The following is a 16,264-nucleotide window of genomic DNA, read 5'->3' on the forward strand; positions in this document are numbered from 1 at the left end:
CAAGCTCTCCCTGGGATGATGGATCAGGACTCAGGTGATGGCGGAAAGCGCCAATCCTACTCTTAAAATGGATACAAGAGAGCATTCGGGGTTTTCTTTTTAATGCCCGCTTTTAAAAAATAAAAAAGGGGGAATTTGCCGGGAGCCGGTCCATGCTTGCTGTTTCAGGGGACCTGGCATATATGGCATACTGTTCTTAATATGTTTGCTCACCTTCTTGGCACTATGTGTTTTAACCAAGGTCTCTGAGAAAGGTTGTTTCCCCAGGTAGGGATTTTCCCCTGAAGTTAGGGAGGGAATAAAACCTCTTAACTAAGTGCCAGGCGGGTAATTAATCACTTTAACTACGAACAATCATGCTTAAGCTACATAATCTTCACTCCCTGGAATGAAGATAAGAAACGCCCTAACCTTTGTAATAGAGATTGATAGGATTGAATCAACTGGTATAAATACAGATGCAACAAGTCAGAACTTAGAATACAGAACTTAGAACACAGAACGGAGAGACGGAACCTAGGCACAGAACCTACCCAGAACATTCCCAGGAGACAGAAGAACTTCGCTGGAGAGAACATGGCAAAAGATCCTGGACAGAAACTGGCCTCAGAACCTAGAGACAGAACCTAGCGAGAGAACATGGCAAAAGATCCTGGACTGAACCTGACTACAGAAATTGGCAAGAGAACCTGACTAGAACTTGGTGACTGAACCTGGCTGGAGAACCTAGCGAGGGAACATGGCCACAGAACCTGGCTGGAGAACCTAGCAAGAGAACATGGACACAGAACCTGGCTGGAGATCCTAACCAGAACTTCCCTGGAGATCCAGACCAGAACTTGGCTGGAGATCCTGGCTGGAGATCCTGGCTAGGCTGCTGATCAACTGAACACTGTCTCCGTGTCATTCCTTCTTCGCCGACTCCGTCCACACCTTTGGGGACCCCTGGACCCGCTGGGGTTGGACCCCAGCATATGGCGCCCGAACAGGGACCCCTAGGTAAGCCCCACTCTCGGGATGGATAGGACTCCACCGTAGGAAGAGGGTGGATAGTCTTCGCCGACTCCATCCACACCTTTGGGAACCCCTGGAACAGGATTCCCCTAGGTAAGCCCCCTCCATTGAGAACCCCCACACTCGGGACGGATAGGACTCCACCAGGGTGCTACAGACCCCCCTATAGAAGATAAGTAGGGTAAGAAGGTGGATAGTACAGAACTTAGATTGAGAAGATGTGCCATACTGAGTCCAAAGAAAGGAGACTCTGTATTGATCCTTAGATTGAGAAGATGTGCCATACTGATTCCAAAGAAAGAAGACTCTGTATTGATCCTTAGATTGAGAAGATGTGCCATACTGAGTCCAAAGAAAGAAGACTCTGTATTGATCTTTAGATTAAGAAGATATGCCATACTGAGTCTAAAGAAAAAAGGCTCCGTATTGATCTTTGAACACATGCTTGTTAGCAGAGGAATTAAGGTTACTCCCAGTCAGACAGAACGTTTTATACAAGAAGTATGTCCATGCTTTTCTGAGGAAGGAAAGGTGCCGGAAAGGTAAATGTAATGGCATGGGAGAAGGTAGGCCCAAGGAGCCTTATCCTTAACCCCACTGCAGCCTTTCCACCCTGGGAAAATGTAGGATTGGCAAGCTCTCCCTGGGGTGATAGATCAGGACTCAGGTAATAGCGGAAAGCGCCAATCCTACTCTTAAAATGGATACAAGAGAGCATTTGGGGTTTTTCTTTTTAATGCCTGCTTTTAAAAAATAAAAAAGGGGGAATTTGCCGGGAGCCGGTCCATGCTTGCTGTTTCAGGGGACCTGGCATATATGGCATACTGTTCTTAATATGTTTGCTCACCTTCTTGGCACTATGTGTTTTAACCAAGGTCTCTGAGAAAGGTTGTTTCCCCAGGTAGGGATTTTCCCCTGAAGTTAGGGAGGGAATAAAACCTCTTAACTAAGTGCCAGGCGGGTAATTAATCACTTTAACTACGAACAATCATGCTTAAGCTACATAATCTTCACTCCCTGGAATGAAGATAAGAAACGCCCTAACCTTTGTAATAGAGATTGATAGGATTGAATCAACTGGTATAAATACAGATGCAACAAGACAGAACTTAGAATACGGAACCAGGAGAGACGGAACCTAGGCACAGAACCTACACAGAACGTTCTCTAGAGACAGAAGAACTTCGCTGGAGAGAACATGGCAAAAGATCCTGGACAGAAACTGGCCTCAGAACCTAGAGACAGAACCTAGCGAGAGAACATGGCAAAAGATCCTGGACTGAACCTGACTACAGAAATTGGCAAGAGAACCTGACTAGAACCTGGTGACTGAACCTGGCTGGAGAGAGAACCTAGTTGGGGAACATGGCTACAGAACCTGGCTGGAGAACCTGGAGAACCTAGCAAGAGAACATGGACACAGAACCTGGCTGGAGATCCGAACCAGAACTTCGCTGGAGATCCAGACCAGAACTTGGCTGGAGATCCTGGCTAGAGATCCTGGCTAGGCTGCTGATCAACTGAATGCTGTCTCCGTGTCCTTCCTTCTTCGCCGACTCCATCCACACCTTTGGGGACCCCTGGACCTGCTGGGGTTGGACCCCGGCATCACTGGAGCTGAGAGCCGGCTTTAGCTCTGAGGCTTGGCTGCAGCTCTAAGGCCTCGGCTGCTGAAAGCAGGTCTCTGGGTTTGTTTGGATCCTATAATTGAAACACTGTTTCAGCTCCAGCTCCGAGGCCAGCCAGCTGAAAGCAGGTTTCTGGGGTTTATTTACCTTCTATAATTGCAACATTGTTTCTTAGAGTGCAGCTCAGGGGCCGGCAGCGGCAGGCGGGGAACCTTGGCTTCCTCCATCACTGGAGCAAGCAAGTCTCCTGTTTGCTTCAGCTGCCTGGCTGCCGGCCGCCATCTTGGTTGGCAGTTAATTTGCATATCACCCTGATTAGCCAATGGGAGGCGTGTCAGAGGTACGGTTAATTATCATGTTTGTCTATTATTATATAGGATTATCTTTACCCATTGTATTATTTGCCTCCTATGTCAAATATTAATTAAGAATAAAGGCTTGGGTTTACTTCTGGGCTCTCTATTCTGTTCTACTGATATGTCTATTTTTTGCCAGTATCATGTTGTTATGATTACTATAGCTTTGTAGTATAGTTTGACATCAGGTAGCATTATTCCTCCAACTTTGTTCTTTTTTCTCAACATTGCTGTGGCTATTCAGGTCTTTTGTGTTTCCATATAAATTTTAGTTCTAGTTCTGTGAAATACCAAGATAAGCCACTAGTATCTTCATAGCTGAATCTATAGATTGCTTTGGGTAGGTAGTATGGACATTTTAATGATGTTAATATTTCCTTTCCTTGAACATGGTATATGCTTCCACTTACTTGTATCTTTCATTTCTTTCTTCATTGTCTTCTAACAATTTTGCAAGTACAAGTCTTTTACATCCTTGGTTAAATATATAACCAGGTATTTTATTCTTTTTGAAGCAATTGTGAATGGAACTGTTTTCTTAGTTTCCCTTACTGATATTATTGGTGTAAAAATGAAACTCATTTCTGGGTATTTATTTTGTATTCCCCTGCTTTACTAAATTCCTTTATCAGTTCTAGTTTTTTTGGTGGAATCTTTAGGGTTTTCTATATACAGTATCATGTTATCTGCAAATAATGGCAGTTTTACTTATTTCCAATTTGGTTGCCTTTTATTTCTTCTTATTATTTGATTGTTTGGTTAAGACTTCCAGCACTATATTGAATTAGAGTGGTGAAAGCAGACATCCCTGTCTTTTTCCTGATCTTAAGGGAGCCAGTTGTAGTTTTTGCCCACTGAATATGATATTGGTTATGGGTTGGTCACATATGGCCTTTATTATGTTGCAGTATGTTCCCTCTACTTCCACTTTGCTGAGAGTTTTTATCATAAATAGGTGCTGGATTTTATCAAATATTTTTCTGCATCTATTGATATAATTAGGTTTTTATCCTTCATCTTATTTATGTGGTCTATCATGCTTATTGATTTACAGATATTGTACCAACCTTGCATCCCCAGAATAAATCCTATTTGATCAAGGTGTATGATCTTTTTAATGTATTACTGGAACCAGTTTGCTAAAATTTTGTTGAGGATTTTAATATCTATGTTCATCAGGGATATTGGCCTATAATTCTTTCCTTGTAGTGCCTTTATATGGTTTTGGAATCACGATGATGCTGGCCTCATAAAATAAGCTTGGAAGTCTTGCCTCCTCTTGAATTATTGTAATAATTGGAGAAGGATAGATGTTACTTCTTTTCTGAATGTTTGGAAAAATTTACCTGTGAAGCCATCCAGTTCAGGACTTGTATTGGGAGTTTTAGGTTACTGCTTCAATTACTGTCTATTCAGGTTCTCTGATTCTTTCTTATTTGGTGTTGGAAAATTGTATTTTCCTAGGAGGTTTTTCCTTTTGCCCAGATTGTCCAATAGTTAGCATACAGTTGTTCAGATTTTCTTATAATCCTTTGTATTTTTAAAAAAATTATTCTAGAGAGATAAAAGGGAGAGAAACATTATTGCTCCATCCAACTATACATTCATTGGTTAATTCTTGCCCTGACCATGGATCAAATCCACAACTTGGTACACTGGGACAACACTCCCAACTAATTTAACTACCTGGTCAGGGCCCTTTGTATTTCTTTGGTGTCAGTTGTTACTTTTCTTTCATTTCTGATTTTTGGGGTCCTCTCTTTTTTTCTCGGTAAGTCTGGTTAAAGGCTTGTCGATCAAGCCCTGGCCAGGTTGGCTCAGTGTTTAGAGTACTGGCTTGTGGACCAAAGGGTCACTGGTTTGATCCCCGGTCAAGGACATGTACCTGTGTTGCAGTTTTGATCCCTGGGAGCAGCCAGGACTTGTGCGGAAGGAAACCAATCGATGTGTCTCTCTTTCCCTCCCTCCCTTGCACTTCCTCTAAAACAGATTCTCAGTCCCTTGCTCTCTTCTTCTTCTTGCGGATGTTGTTATGCTTCTTGTTTTCCCAATGGTCCCTTAAACTATCCTTTTTTTAAAATATATTTTATTGATTTTTTTACAGAGAGGAAGGAGAGGGATAGAGAGTTAGAAATATCGATGAGAGAGAAACATCGATCAGCTGCCTCCTGCACACTCACTACTGGAGATATGCCTGCAACCAAGGTACATGCCCTTGACTGGAATCGAACCTGGGACCCATGAGTCCACAGGCCAACGCTCTATCCACTGAGCCAAACCGGTTAGGGCTATTCATTTTTTTATTTGAAAAAATACCCTTAGGTGAGGATTAACAACAACAACAAAAAGGCTTGTCAATCTTATCTTTCCAACGAACCTTCTCTTGGTTTTATTAATCTTTTGTATATTTTTTAGACTATTTTTTAATTCGTGCTTGGATCTTTATCATTTCTTTCCTTCTACTCACTTTGGGCTTTTTTCACTGTTTCTCATAAATACTGGGTTATTGTATTCTCATTTTCATTTGTTTCAAAGTATCTTTTGATTTCTTCCTTGATAGCATTAACTCGCTCATTGTTTAAGAACATGTTATTTACCTCCATGTCTTTGTGTGTTTTTCAGATTTTTCTTGTAATTGCTTTCTAGGTTCATAGCCTTATGGTCAGAAAAGATGCTTGATCTGATTTGAACCTTTTTAAATTTACTGAGACTTGTTTTGTGTCCTATCATGTGGTCTATCCTAGAAAATGTTTCATGTGCATTTTAAAAGAATATATATATATATTGAATGAATATATATAATGAATATATATATATACATATATATATATATATATATGTATATATATATATTCATTCTGCTGCTTTGGGTGAAATGCTCTCAAGATTTCAATTAAATCTGACCGATCTAATGTGCTATTTGAAGCCACAATCCATTCCCTACTATGACTGTTGATCTCTCCATTTATATCCATTAAGATCTGCTTTACATATTTAGGTGCTCCTATGTTGGGTGCATAAATGTTTACCAGGGTTATATCCTCTTGTTAGATTTCTCTCTTTATCATTATGCATTGTCGTTCTTTGTCTCTTACTATACCAATTTAAAGACTCTTTTGTCTGATATGTGTTACCCCAGCTTTTATTTTGCATTTTCATTTGCATGAAATATTTTTCCATCTTTTTACTTTTAGTCTACATTTTTCATTCTGAAGTGGGTCTTTTGTAGACAGCATATATATGGGTTTTGTTTTCTTATCCATTCAGGTACACTATGTTGTTGTGTGTTTTTTTATTGGAGCACTTATACCACTTACATTTAAAGTGATTACTGACAGATATGTATTTATTGCTATTTTTTTACTAAGTTGTTGGGTTTTCTCTTATTATTTTTTCTTTATTGATTAAGGTATTACATATGTCCTTATCTCCTATTGCCCCCCCACCCCACTCCCATTCATGCCCTCACCGCCCCGCACCCCCCCACCCCCGGTGTCTGCATCCATTGGTTATGCTTATATGCATGCATACAAGTCCTTTGATTGATCTCTCCCCCACCCTCCCCTACCTTCCCTCTAAGGTTTGAGCATCTGCTCCATGCTTCTCTGTCTCTGGATCTGTTTTTGTTCATCAGTTTATGTTGTTCATTATAATCCACAAATGAGTGAGATCATGTGATATTTATCTTTCTCTGACTGACTTCTTTCGCTTAGCATAATGCTCTCCAGCTCCATCCAAGCTGCTGCAAATGGTAGGAGTTTCTTCCTTTTTACAGCAACATAGTATTCCATTGTGTAGATGCACCGTGGTTTTTTAATCCACTCATCTGCTGAAGGGCATTTAGGCTGTTTCTAAATCTTAGCTATTGTAAATTGTGCTGCTATGAACATAGGGGTGCATATATCCTTTCTGATTGGTGTTTCTAGTTTCTTGGGATATATTCCCAGAAGTGGGATCAATGGATCAAATGGGAGTTCCATCTTTAGGGGTTTTTTTTGAGGAAACTCCATACTGTTCTCAACAGTGGCTGTACCAGTCTGCATTCCCACCATCAGTGCACGAGGGTTCCTTTTCTCCACATCCTCGCCAGCACTTGTCATTTGTTGATTTGTTGATAACCATTCTGACAGGTGTGAGATGATACCTCACTGTTGTTTTGATTTGCATGTCTCGGATGATTAGTGAGTTTGAGCATGTTTTCATATGTCTCTTGGCCTTCTGTATGTCCTCTTTCAAAAAGTATCTATTTAGGTCCATTGCCCATTTTTTGATTGGGTTGTTTATCTTCCTTTTGTTAAGTTGTATGAGTTCCCTGTAAATGTTGGAGATTAAACCCTTATCGGAGATAACATTGGCAAATATGTTCTCCCATGTAGTAGGCTTTCTTGTTGTTTTGTTGATGGTTTCTTTTGCTGTGCAGAGCTCTTTATTTTGATGTAGTCTCATTTGTCTATTTTCTCTTTAGTTTCCATTGTCCTGGGAGCTGTATCGGTGAAGATACTGCTTCGGCATATATCTGAGATTTTGCTGCCTGTGGATACTCTTATTATTTTTTTAAATCTCACCAGAGAATATGATTTTTATTGATTTTAGAGAGAGAGGAGAAGGGAAGAAGGGTAAGGGGGAGAGAGGGGGGAAGGGGGGAAGAGAGAGAGAGAGAGAAACATCAATGTGAGAGAAACATCTATCAGTTGCCTCCTATATGTGTGTATGTGCCTACGATTGAACCAAGAACCTTGGGTGTACACAATGACACTCCAAACAACTGAGGCATCCAGCCAAGGGCTGCCTCTTCTTCTTGATGCAGGCACTTTCACATTTCTTGTAATACTGGTTTGGTGGTAAGACATTCTTTAGCTTTTTCTCGTCTGGGAAGCCTTTAATTTCTCCTTCAATATTAAATGATAGCCTTGCTGACTAATGCAGTCTTGGCTGTAGTTCCTTACTTTTCTTCACTTTGACTGTTTCATGCTAATCCCTTCCAGTGTGAAATGTTTCTGTTGAGAAATCAGCTGACAGACTTATGGGAGCACCTCATAACTGCCTCTTACTGCTTTTAAGATTCTCTTTGTCTTTAATGTTTGCCATTTTAGTTATGTCTTGGTGTAGGCCTCTTTGGATCCCTCTTGTTTGGGGTTCTGTGCACTTACTGGACTTGTATCTTTTTTCTTCACCAGGTTAAGGAAGTTTTGGTCATTATTTCTTCAAATAGATTCTCAATCCCTTGCTCTCTCTCTTCTTCTGGTACCCCTATCACAAGGATGTTATGCTTCATGTATTCCCAATGGTCCCTTAACCTATTCTTTACATTTTTGCTACTCTGATTGGGTATTTTTTTTCTTCCTTGTGTTGAAAATCGCTGATTCAATCCTCTGCTTCATCCAACCTGTATTTCTTCCAGTGTATTCAGTTCTGGTATTGTATTCTTCATTTCTGATTGGTCCTTTTTTTATGGTTTATCTTTTTCCATGCTTTGAGCAACCTGTAACCATTAGCCTGAACTCTATATCTGATAAATTGCCTCCCTCTGTTTCATTTAGCTATTTTTCTGGAGATTTCCTTGTTCTTTAATTTGGGGCCTGTTTCTTTGTCTTCCCAGTTTAGCTGCCTTTGTTTGTTTTGTACTAGATAGATTTGTTATGACTCCCAGTCTTCATGGGGTGGCCTTTATGTAGTAGGTGTTCTGTGGGGATCACGGGTGCCGTGTTCTTGACACCTGACCTGGGTGGTCCAGGACTGTTCCTTGTATCAGTTGTGTGGGCCCTCCTGTGGTAATTGCGTCTTGAGTGCTGTTGACTTATTTGTGCATGGCATTGACCTGAGGCTCAAGTCTGATCACAGGTGCTGACCACATGAAGTGAAATTTGCCTCTACAGTGTCTGGTACCTACCAATACCTCTCTGTGGATATGCTGCTTATGAAGCTTCTTGGGTACTGCTCTGATGTTGTCTGAAGCTCGTGGCTCTCTTTGCGGTCTCTCACGGGGAAGATCTTCTGGTCAGGCGCTCCGAACTCATCTACTCAGGGAAGCTGATTCGAGTTACACAGCCACAAGCCAAGAGCCAGCAGAGGATGTTTTTTCTCTTTGACCACCAACTCATCTACTGTAAGAAGGTACAGTAAGAAGGTCTCTCTTTCCTGCTGGACAGCCTATTTAGAGCAGAAATGGAGAAAGTGAAGCTAAGGGCTAGAAGCAGCTGCCCAGAGAAAAGATGACACACACAGGGCACCTTTTTTCCCAGAGCCTTCAGTATGGCAGGCCTTCCCTGGTCTTGCCCTTAGGGCCAGGATGACAGTGGGAGAGTGAGTAGCCCAGGGACTATGGGGTGGCCCTCGCAGCCTGACCAGGGCCCAGTACTATAAGAACACCCTCCTCTCTGAACAAAACCCAGCTTCCCCTCCCTAGCCCTGGAGTCTTCTGCTCCAGTAGCTTTCCTACCTCCTCTGTGCTGCTAGCTCTACTTCTCTTTTAAAACATTGCTAAGAAACTCTATCCAGAAGCCCTCCTGACAACTGACTTGGCCCAGGTATACCTGGTGCTCATCTCTGCTGTGGTATGGACCCTGGCTCACTATCTGTATCCATGGCTGCTTGCCCACAAAACTACAGGTGCCTTTAAAGACCCTCAGTCTAGCCAATAACTTAACTAAAGGAGTGAGGCTCTTCATCATAGATTTGGCACATAATTGGGGGCTGTACTAGGCTCACTATGCCCTTGTGAGCTCATCCTCTGCTAGGGAGGTAGGTGTGTGGCCCATCAGCCCTTCCAGTTACAGGACAGTGAGTGACGCAGGGTCTTAGAGATAGTCAGGAGAGCAGTTCAAAGTTTGGGGAGGGATCCAACAAGCAGGCTGGGCTGGCAGCTCACGGTGCCTCTGGCAGGACCTTCTACACCAGGATGTGCTGTATTATAAGGGCCGAGTGGACATGGATAGCTTAGAGGTAGTGGATCTAGAGTACTGGAAGGATAAAGACCTCCACATGAGCATCAAGAATGCCTTCCAACTGCACTATGGAACCATGGGAGAGAGCTACCTGCTGTGTGCCAGGAAGCCTGCAGAAGCAGTGCTGGCTCAAAGCCTTTGCCAGGGAGAGGGAGCAGGTGTGGCTGGACCAGAAGACAGATGAAATACCCCCTCTCAACTTTGCTGCACTGCAAGGGCCCACCAGGCCTCCTTACCCTGGAATGCAAGGTCAGGACAACCATTGACTGGGACTGCATGTCTCATAGACCAAGGATCTCAGGGTTTGGTGAGGCTCCAGGGTCTCTTGATTTCAGCCCCAGGGAATGGTTCTGCTGGCCTTTTGTGGGGGGAGGGGTTGCTTCCAACACACGTATACTCAAGTGTGCTCAGTTGCAGGGATAACACTGGAGTGGGAGGTGGGACTGACCTCCAGAAGCCTGTCCCATCCCCATATGAGCAGGGTATCTCCCCACCACATTCCCCTCCTGTCCATGTGCCCCTTGTCCTCATACTCAGCAGTGACCAGATTGGCTGTTGGCTTGGGAAAAGCCTCTGGTGAAAGATGGGGTAGGGCCAGGGGAGAATGTGGGGAGGGCTCTGAGAAGGGCACCAGGAGGAGCACCTTGGCTCTATCTGGAGCCAAGGCCAGCTGGCTGAGCAGGACACAGCCCCTGCAGCATGATGAGCCCTGTGCACTGTAGAACGAGTATGGTACACAGAGGACTGCTCCATGGCCAGGAAGCATAGGACAAAAGGACTGTGGGCAGGGGCGGAGGGGAAAGTAGAAGAGCAGCAAAGTCCTGGCAGGGAAGCAGGTATCTCATTTGTGCCCCTCGCTCCCAGGCTTCTCCATCACTAAGCTGCAGAGGGAGCAGGCCATGCTGAATGCCAGCAAGCAGCAGGCACCCAGGAAGCCCAAAGGTAAGCAGGTGGTAGTCCCATATCCACTTTAGCAGCCTAGTCCTGATCAAACCCTTCTCTGACACCCAAGACAAAGTGAGCTAGCACCTAGGTCCTCAGTTACTCATTGCCCTTTGCAGGTGTTTGTTCCCAAAGGCTGGTGATAAGGGGTCATCACTGATGAAACTTATGTCAGTATGCATTTGGAATTCTTGCTCTCCATCACCTCAGACAACCCTGCCCCCAAGCAATACCATTAGTAATAGTGACAGTGCTCACTTCCTCAGGCCTGCTTTGTGGCAGTCATCCTCACAGCCACCTTACATCCCCATTCCCACAGAGGCACTGAAACTGCCTTGCACAGAGCCTGTGCCATGGAGAAGCTGCAGGGCCTCACACCTTCCAGGTCCCTTAGCCCTCATCTCTGCACACTACAAGAGGGTGGCTCAGGCTCCTGGGTGTAATAACCCCACTGGAAGCAAGTTCCCTACCATGGGAGTCTGAGGCAGAGCCTTGGGACAGGTCCCATGCTACCACCCCACAGCAGAGGATGCCATTCTGCCCTGTACTAATGACTCTCTAGGCATTTATATAACCCCTTCTGTCTCCTTACCCAGCCCTCAGACAGCCCTGCTACCTGATGCACCAAGAGCACCTGACATTGCTAACCAGCCTGCCCCAGCAACAGGTCTTGGTGATGGAAGAGCCCAAGTAGAAGCCATCCACCTTCTGGTATAGCATTAGCGGCTGGCACCCTTCCCCAAGTGAGCCTATTCCCCACCAACAGCACTGTCTTGGCCTGCTCTGCCAGCTAGTCTCCAGCTTTCCCTCCCCAAGGTTCACCCATGGCTTCCGGCCCTCCTCTGCCTACTCTGCAAACTGGAAGTGAGCAGGGCTGAGCAAGGAAATGGCTTGGAGTCACCAGTTCGTACCAGGCTCTGCACCTATTCTTGGTTCTTCCTCACTACTGATGCACTACATACACAAGCTGGAGGGGCAGGAGACCCACAGCACAGGAGCGCCTCCTGCCACCCTCCCTACCTTTGTGGGGCCTCCTGGAAACTACAGCTGAGAACCATCAGCAAGATGGACATGTGTAAAAGGACTGACTACTTTAGACTCTCTTCTTCATACATCTAATCATTCCTCCTCCTGTTTTCTCTGGGCAGGAGGAGGCTGTCTGCCTTCCACCACTTGGAAAACTGGACTGTGTGCCCCTCTGCCCTCCAATTCTCCTTGCAGGCCTCCAGCTGATGGTGCCAGGCAGCTGACATCTCTGGAGGGTGGGAACCGGGTATTCTGCATATGGCCCCAGAGCCCATCCATTTTGTCTCCCAGTTCCTCTCTAGACACTCTCTTCATTTGTAATGTGTTTATAATCAACTGCAAACTTCTATCAGGGTATGTCCACATGTAGCTGTGTGTTGACTCCAGAACCTGGTTCCATTTTTTTTTGTTTGTATTTTGTTTTTCAAAATGGAGAAAAAGAATTGTTAGTGACACAGGAAGATTGCCTTACTCTAAGTGAGCATGAGAAGCCATAAGGACTGAGTTCTATAGCCCAGCATGCAGGACTGACCTGTCCACCCAGAAGCCAGTGAGTATGTGGGTGGGAGGGGTAAGCCTACATCCCACCCCAAGGAAGGGTGCCCATGAGTACATCCAGGGCCTGGCTTGTGGGTGCAAAGTGCCAAGCAGCCCCTCTGGCCCATGGGAATTCAGCAGCATGTAGTCACTTGCACTACTCTACCTTCTCCAAGCCAAACATTACATTTAATTTCATAAAAAAAAACTTATAAAAAATAAACTGGCTGCCAGCCCTTGTTTTCAATGGATGTCTATGCATTTTCTCCTCTGTATGCCCACCTTTCCTTAACCTGGAGTAAATAATCCCAGTAGCACCCAGAATTGGGAGTAGGGCCTCACCTAGTTGAGCTCATGCCTCACGGTTTTAGTGAAAAGAGGCTAAAGTGGCTAGGCTAACTACTTGAAAGAGGCTCAGGGCCACTGGGAGCTGTCCAAGTGAGGTCTGGCTGGCTCAGCCGCTCTCCCCCCTTAGGGCCTAGAAGCCCACTCCCTTCCTGACTGCTCTCAGAGTTTATATTTAGCTGAAATTAGCAAATGTGTTAGGGGAACAGGCAGTCCATAATCTTTCTGTGTCCCAGCATCTTCCTTAATGAAAGGGGGAAGAATGTGTCTTCCCAGGAGGACCTGAGCTACAGGACCAGAAGAAGAGGAATGAGGGTGGCTTTCCTCCCCCTTCCCACCTAGGGAAACAGTCCTCACAACCTGTGGCCTCCACAAACCCTTACACACTGCCAAGGTCAAGAGTACCTGGGAAGGAGCTGAGCACTACAGGGCTTTTGCTCGAAACCACTGGATTTCCTAACTTTAGAGAAACTACACCACCTCCAAGGCAGGTAAACCACCTTGAGACAAAACCTACAGGGAAAAATCATGAAAACCATAATATGCAACACAAGTCAATCTTTATTCAAAACTGCAGTGTTAATACATAGCTCTTGTTACAATAAACGTGCTTTTAATATTTTTAAATCTAAGCTCATCTACTTATCAGATTGCCTAAGAAATTAAAATAGTATGAATTTACAGACAATAGAACTAGATCAGGATGGACATTCCATTCCTTTGTATTGATTGGCATCTAAGTTCAATGCAGAGGTGAGGGATGCCTTTAACACTGGAAGACAATGCTGACGTAAATTTAAAAATGTACCAAGAGAACAGTCTAAAAAACAGTATTTAGAAATGATTTTTAAAAATTTTTTTAAAGGAACCATTTCCTGGTCAGTCACAACCTATGTGGCTCCTTGGTGCCTCTCCTTCAAGTGGCTGTCAGAACAATCCTGCAGGTGCACAAGAGTGCTGGCCTCAGATCCAGTTTGACTATTCACTCATCTACACAAGGACCTGGGGAGACTCCAACAGGGCTCAGGAGGCAGAGATGAGCTGCCTATCATCTCCAACATACAAATCCTGGAGAATACCATCTCCCATAGTTCATTCGGGTTCCCTGGATAGAGATGTCCACATCTCCTCTGTCATTGTCCCAAGTGAGTTGACTTTAGTCCTGGGGACTTTTATAAAGTGATGACATCCACAGGTTTTCTGTTCAAGTGAATAGAGTGGATAAAGAGATAAAGTCTCTGAAACATCTAAGATCAACTTGTAACTTTCTACCTGAAAAGATCAGACCCTCCTCTGAAGCATGTCATTTGCAGTCTGCTCAAGTCAGATGGACACACACACACATACTTGAGCCAACCACATTCCTATTTATAGATTATCCCCATTCCATAGAAGCACCATAGAAGGACCAGAAGTTGCCTCTCACCTCAAGCCATGCATCCTTAAACCACCCTTGCAACCAATGGAGGGTGTCAGACAGATGTCCTGTCCTGTATGGGCAATGCTCAGGCTAGCAATGACTGAGGTGCCCAGCTGCCAGATGGAGAGAAGGTGGCCTAACTGGTCCGAGTAATACTGTTTCCAAAGGACAGGAGAAATTTGGGTTTCCTTCTTAAAGCAGGCTCCACTACTGATGTGGCCTGTGTTTACCACCCTTCCACAATCAATCACTGGCAGGCACACTCACAGAAACCCACATAAAGGAACGACATTGCCAGATATTTGCATATCCAAAGTGCCTTAAGAATATATTTCCTCTCATTATTAAAGTCTCATTATGATGCTACCCTAGAGAGCCAGGCATTGTCTGCCCAGCTTGGCAAGGACAGGATGCTTAATAACCAGGTGCCCATCCCAAGCCTTAGGACCTTCCTCAATCTCCTGTAAACACTATGTTTGCTTTGTACACAAGAAAGTCACAGAATAGCAACTGGTAAGTCTAATAACCACACCAACAAGAAGGCTCTGTAAAGATTTATCATAAGAAACATAAAAGGTTCTGGAAGTACCTATGTGCCTGTTTTATCACAAATGGCCCTGGCCCTGATGTTATCCTCCCTTCTCAGAGGCAGCAAGTTAATGGGATTATGGCTTGCTCATTGCTAAGCACTCAGTCATCCAGTCCAGAGCATTTCCATAAGCAGAGAAACGGACCTCCTAAACTTTAGGAAAGAGGCTGTAAAAACAAAACAAATTAAATATCCATGATGCCGAGACCGGTTTGGCTCAGTGGATAGAGCGTCGGCCTGCGGACTGAAGGGTCCCGGGTTCGATTCCGGTCGGGGGCATATACCTGGGTTGTGGGCATATCCCCAGTGGGGGATGTGCAGGAGGCAGCTGGTCGATGTTTCTCTCTCATCGATGTTTCTAACTATCTCTCTCTCCCTTCCTCTCTGTAAAAAATCAATAAAATATATTTAAAAAAAAAAAAAAACTTTAAAAAAAAAATAAAAAAATAAATATCCATGATGATGTTCATGTTTATAGGAATTAGGATCCTTTGCTTGCTTGTCTCAATTTCTAAAAGAACTATAATTCAGCTAAAAGGCTCTCAAATTAGGAAGCAAAATTTCTTTAAATGTTCCACTATTGTGCTTTAGATATCAAATTATGCAAGTTTATAACAGGACTTTTATTCCTTAATTAATTTTACTAGAAAGAATTTAAAACGCTGCTAAAATTACAACCTATAATACTTTTATTATTCATAAGTCCAGATTCATACATACTAGACAAGGTCTACCTTTCACCCATATTTGATAGCTGATGCCCTGATAGTTTCAACTGAAAAGGTATATTCCATAACACAAAAGTATCTGATAAAGTCTCTCAGCTCAACGTGACAAAAGGGAAAAGGTTTAAAAAGAAAATTAGGGGGAAAGTGTCATGATACTGATATAAATGGGGGGAAATGAAACCCATTCTGCTTTCTCTTGAAAACACCATTTAATTTAGTGCTCATGAAAACACTCACCCTAAGTCTCAAGTATGCCTGAAGAAACATCCTATATAACTTCTAATAGATTCTTCTTGATTTCAAAGGTCTCCATCCCTAGGTAGAGTGTGTGTGTGTGTGTGTGTGTGTGTGTGTGTGCGCGCGCGCGCACGTGCGCACGCACACGCGCGTGTGCATTCCCATTTTTTTGTTTGGGGCATTTTAAAAGCATACACTAAAATCACATTTTCTCCTATCAACTAATTACACTAACTTGAGGAAACTGAGTTTTCTGTTACTTGTACCTGGAACCTATTGATATTACAAACCATCCACTATATAGAAGGAATTACAACACAAATTTTAAGAAGTGTGCACAAACTGTACACACACACGGGTTAAGTGCTTATGAAGCAATTTAAAGTTCTTTTTAGTAGACACACTATGTTAACAGGTATTAGGAATAAGAAATCTGCCGGAACCGGTTTGGCTCAGTGGATAGAGCGTCGGCCTGCGGACTGAAGGGTCCCAGGTTCG

At 43.8% G+C, this 16,264-nt stretch overlaps 2 protein-coding genes across 10 annotated transcripts in view; one reads left to right on the forward strand and one right to left on the reverse strand.

Annotated features, from left to right (window-relative positions):
* Positions 1-11,793, forward strand: part of ARHGEF4 (Rho guanine nucleotide exchange factor 4) — a 94,715-nt gene extending 82,922 nt beyond the window's left edge. Inside the window, 5 exon segments of the mRNA XM_036297737.1 lie at positions 8,954-9,112; positions 9,881-10,053; positions 10,055-10,119; positions 10,804-10,884; positions 11,481-11,793. Coding sequence (XP_036153630.1) covers positions 8,954-9,112; positions 9,881-10,053; positions 10,055-10,119; positions 10,804-10,884; positions 11,481-11,752 — 750 coding nt within the window. The 3' untranslated portion in view covers positions 11,753-11,793.
* The window catches only part of FAM168B (family with sequence similarity 168 member B), a 135,828-nt gene that overhangs the window by 22,151 nt on the left and 97,413 nt on the right, over positions 1-16,264 (reverse strand). For 2 of the 9 annotated variants that reach the window (XM_036297726.1, XM_036297716.1), the window contains one exon: positions 13,336-13,992. The exons of 5 other annotated variants lie outside the window; for them this stretch is intronic. In XM_036297726.1, coding sequence (XP_036153619.1) covers positions 13,949-13,992 — 44 coding nt within the window. In that variant the 3' untranslated portion in view covers positions 13,336-13,948. Of the gene's footprint in view, positions 1-9,036; positions 9,149-13,335; positions 13,993-16,264 lie in introns of those variants that run through there. 2 more of the 9 variants (XM_036297722.1, XM_036297717.1) reach the window with 2 other exon arrangements.

Source organism: Myotis myotis, unplaced genomic scaffold, assembly GCF_014108235.1.
Source record: "Myotis myotis isolate mMyoMyo1 unplaced genomic scaffold, mMyoMyo1.p scaffold_m19_p_3, whole genome shotgun sequence".
NCBI classification, from domain to species: Eukaryota; Metazoa; Chordata; class Mammalia; order Chiroptera; family Vespertilionidae; genus Myotis; species Myotis myotis.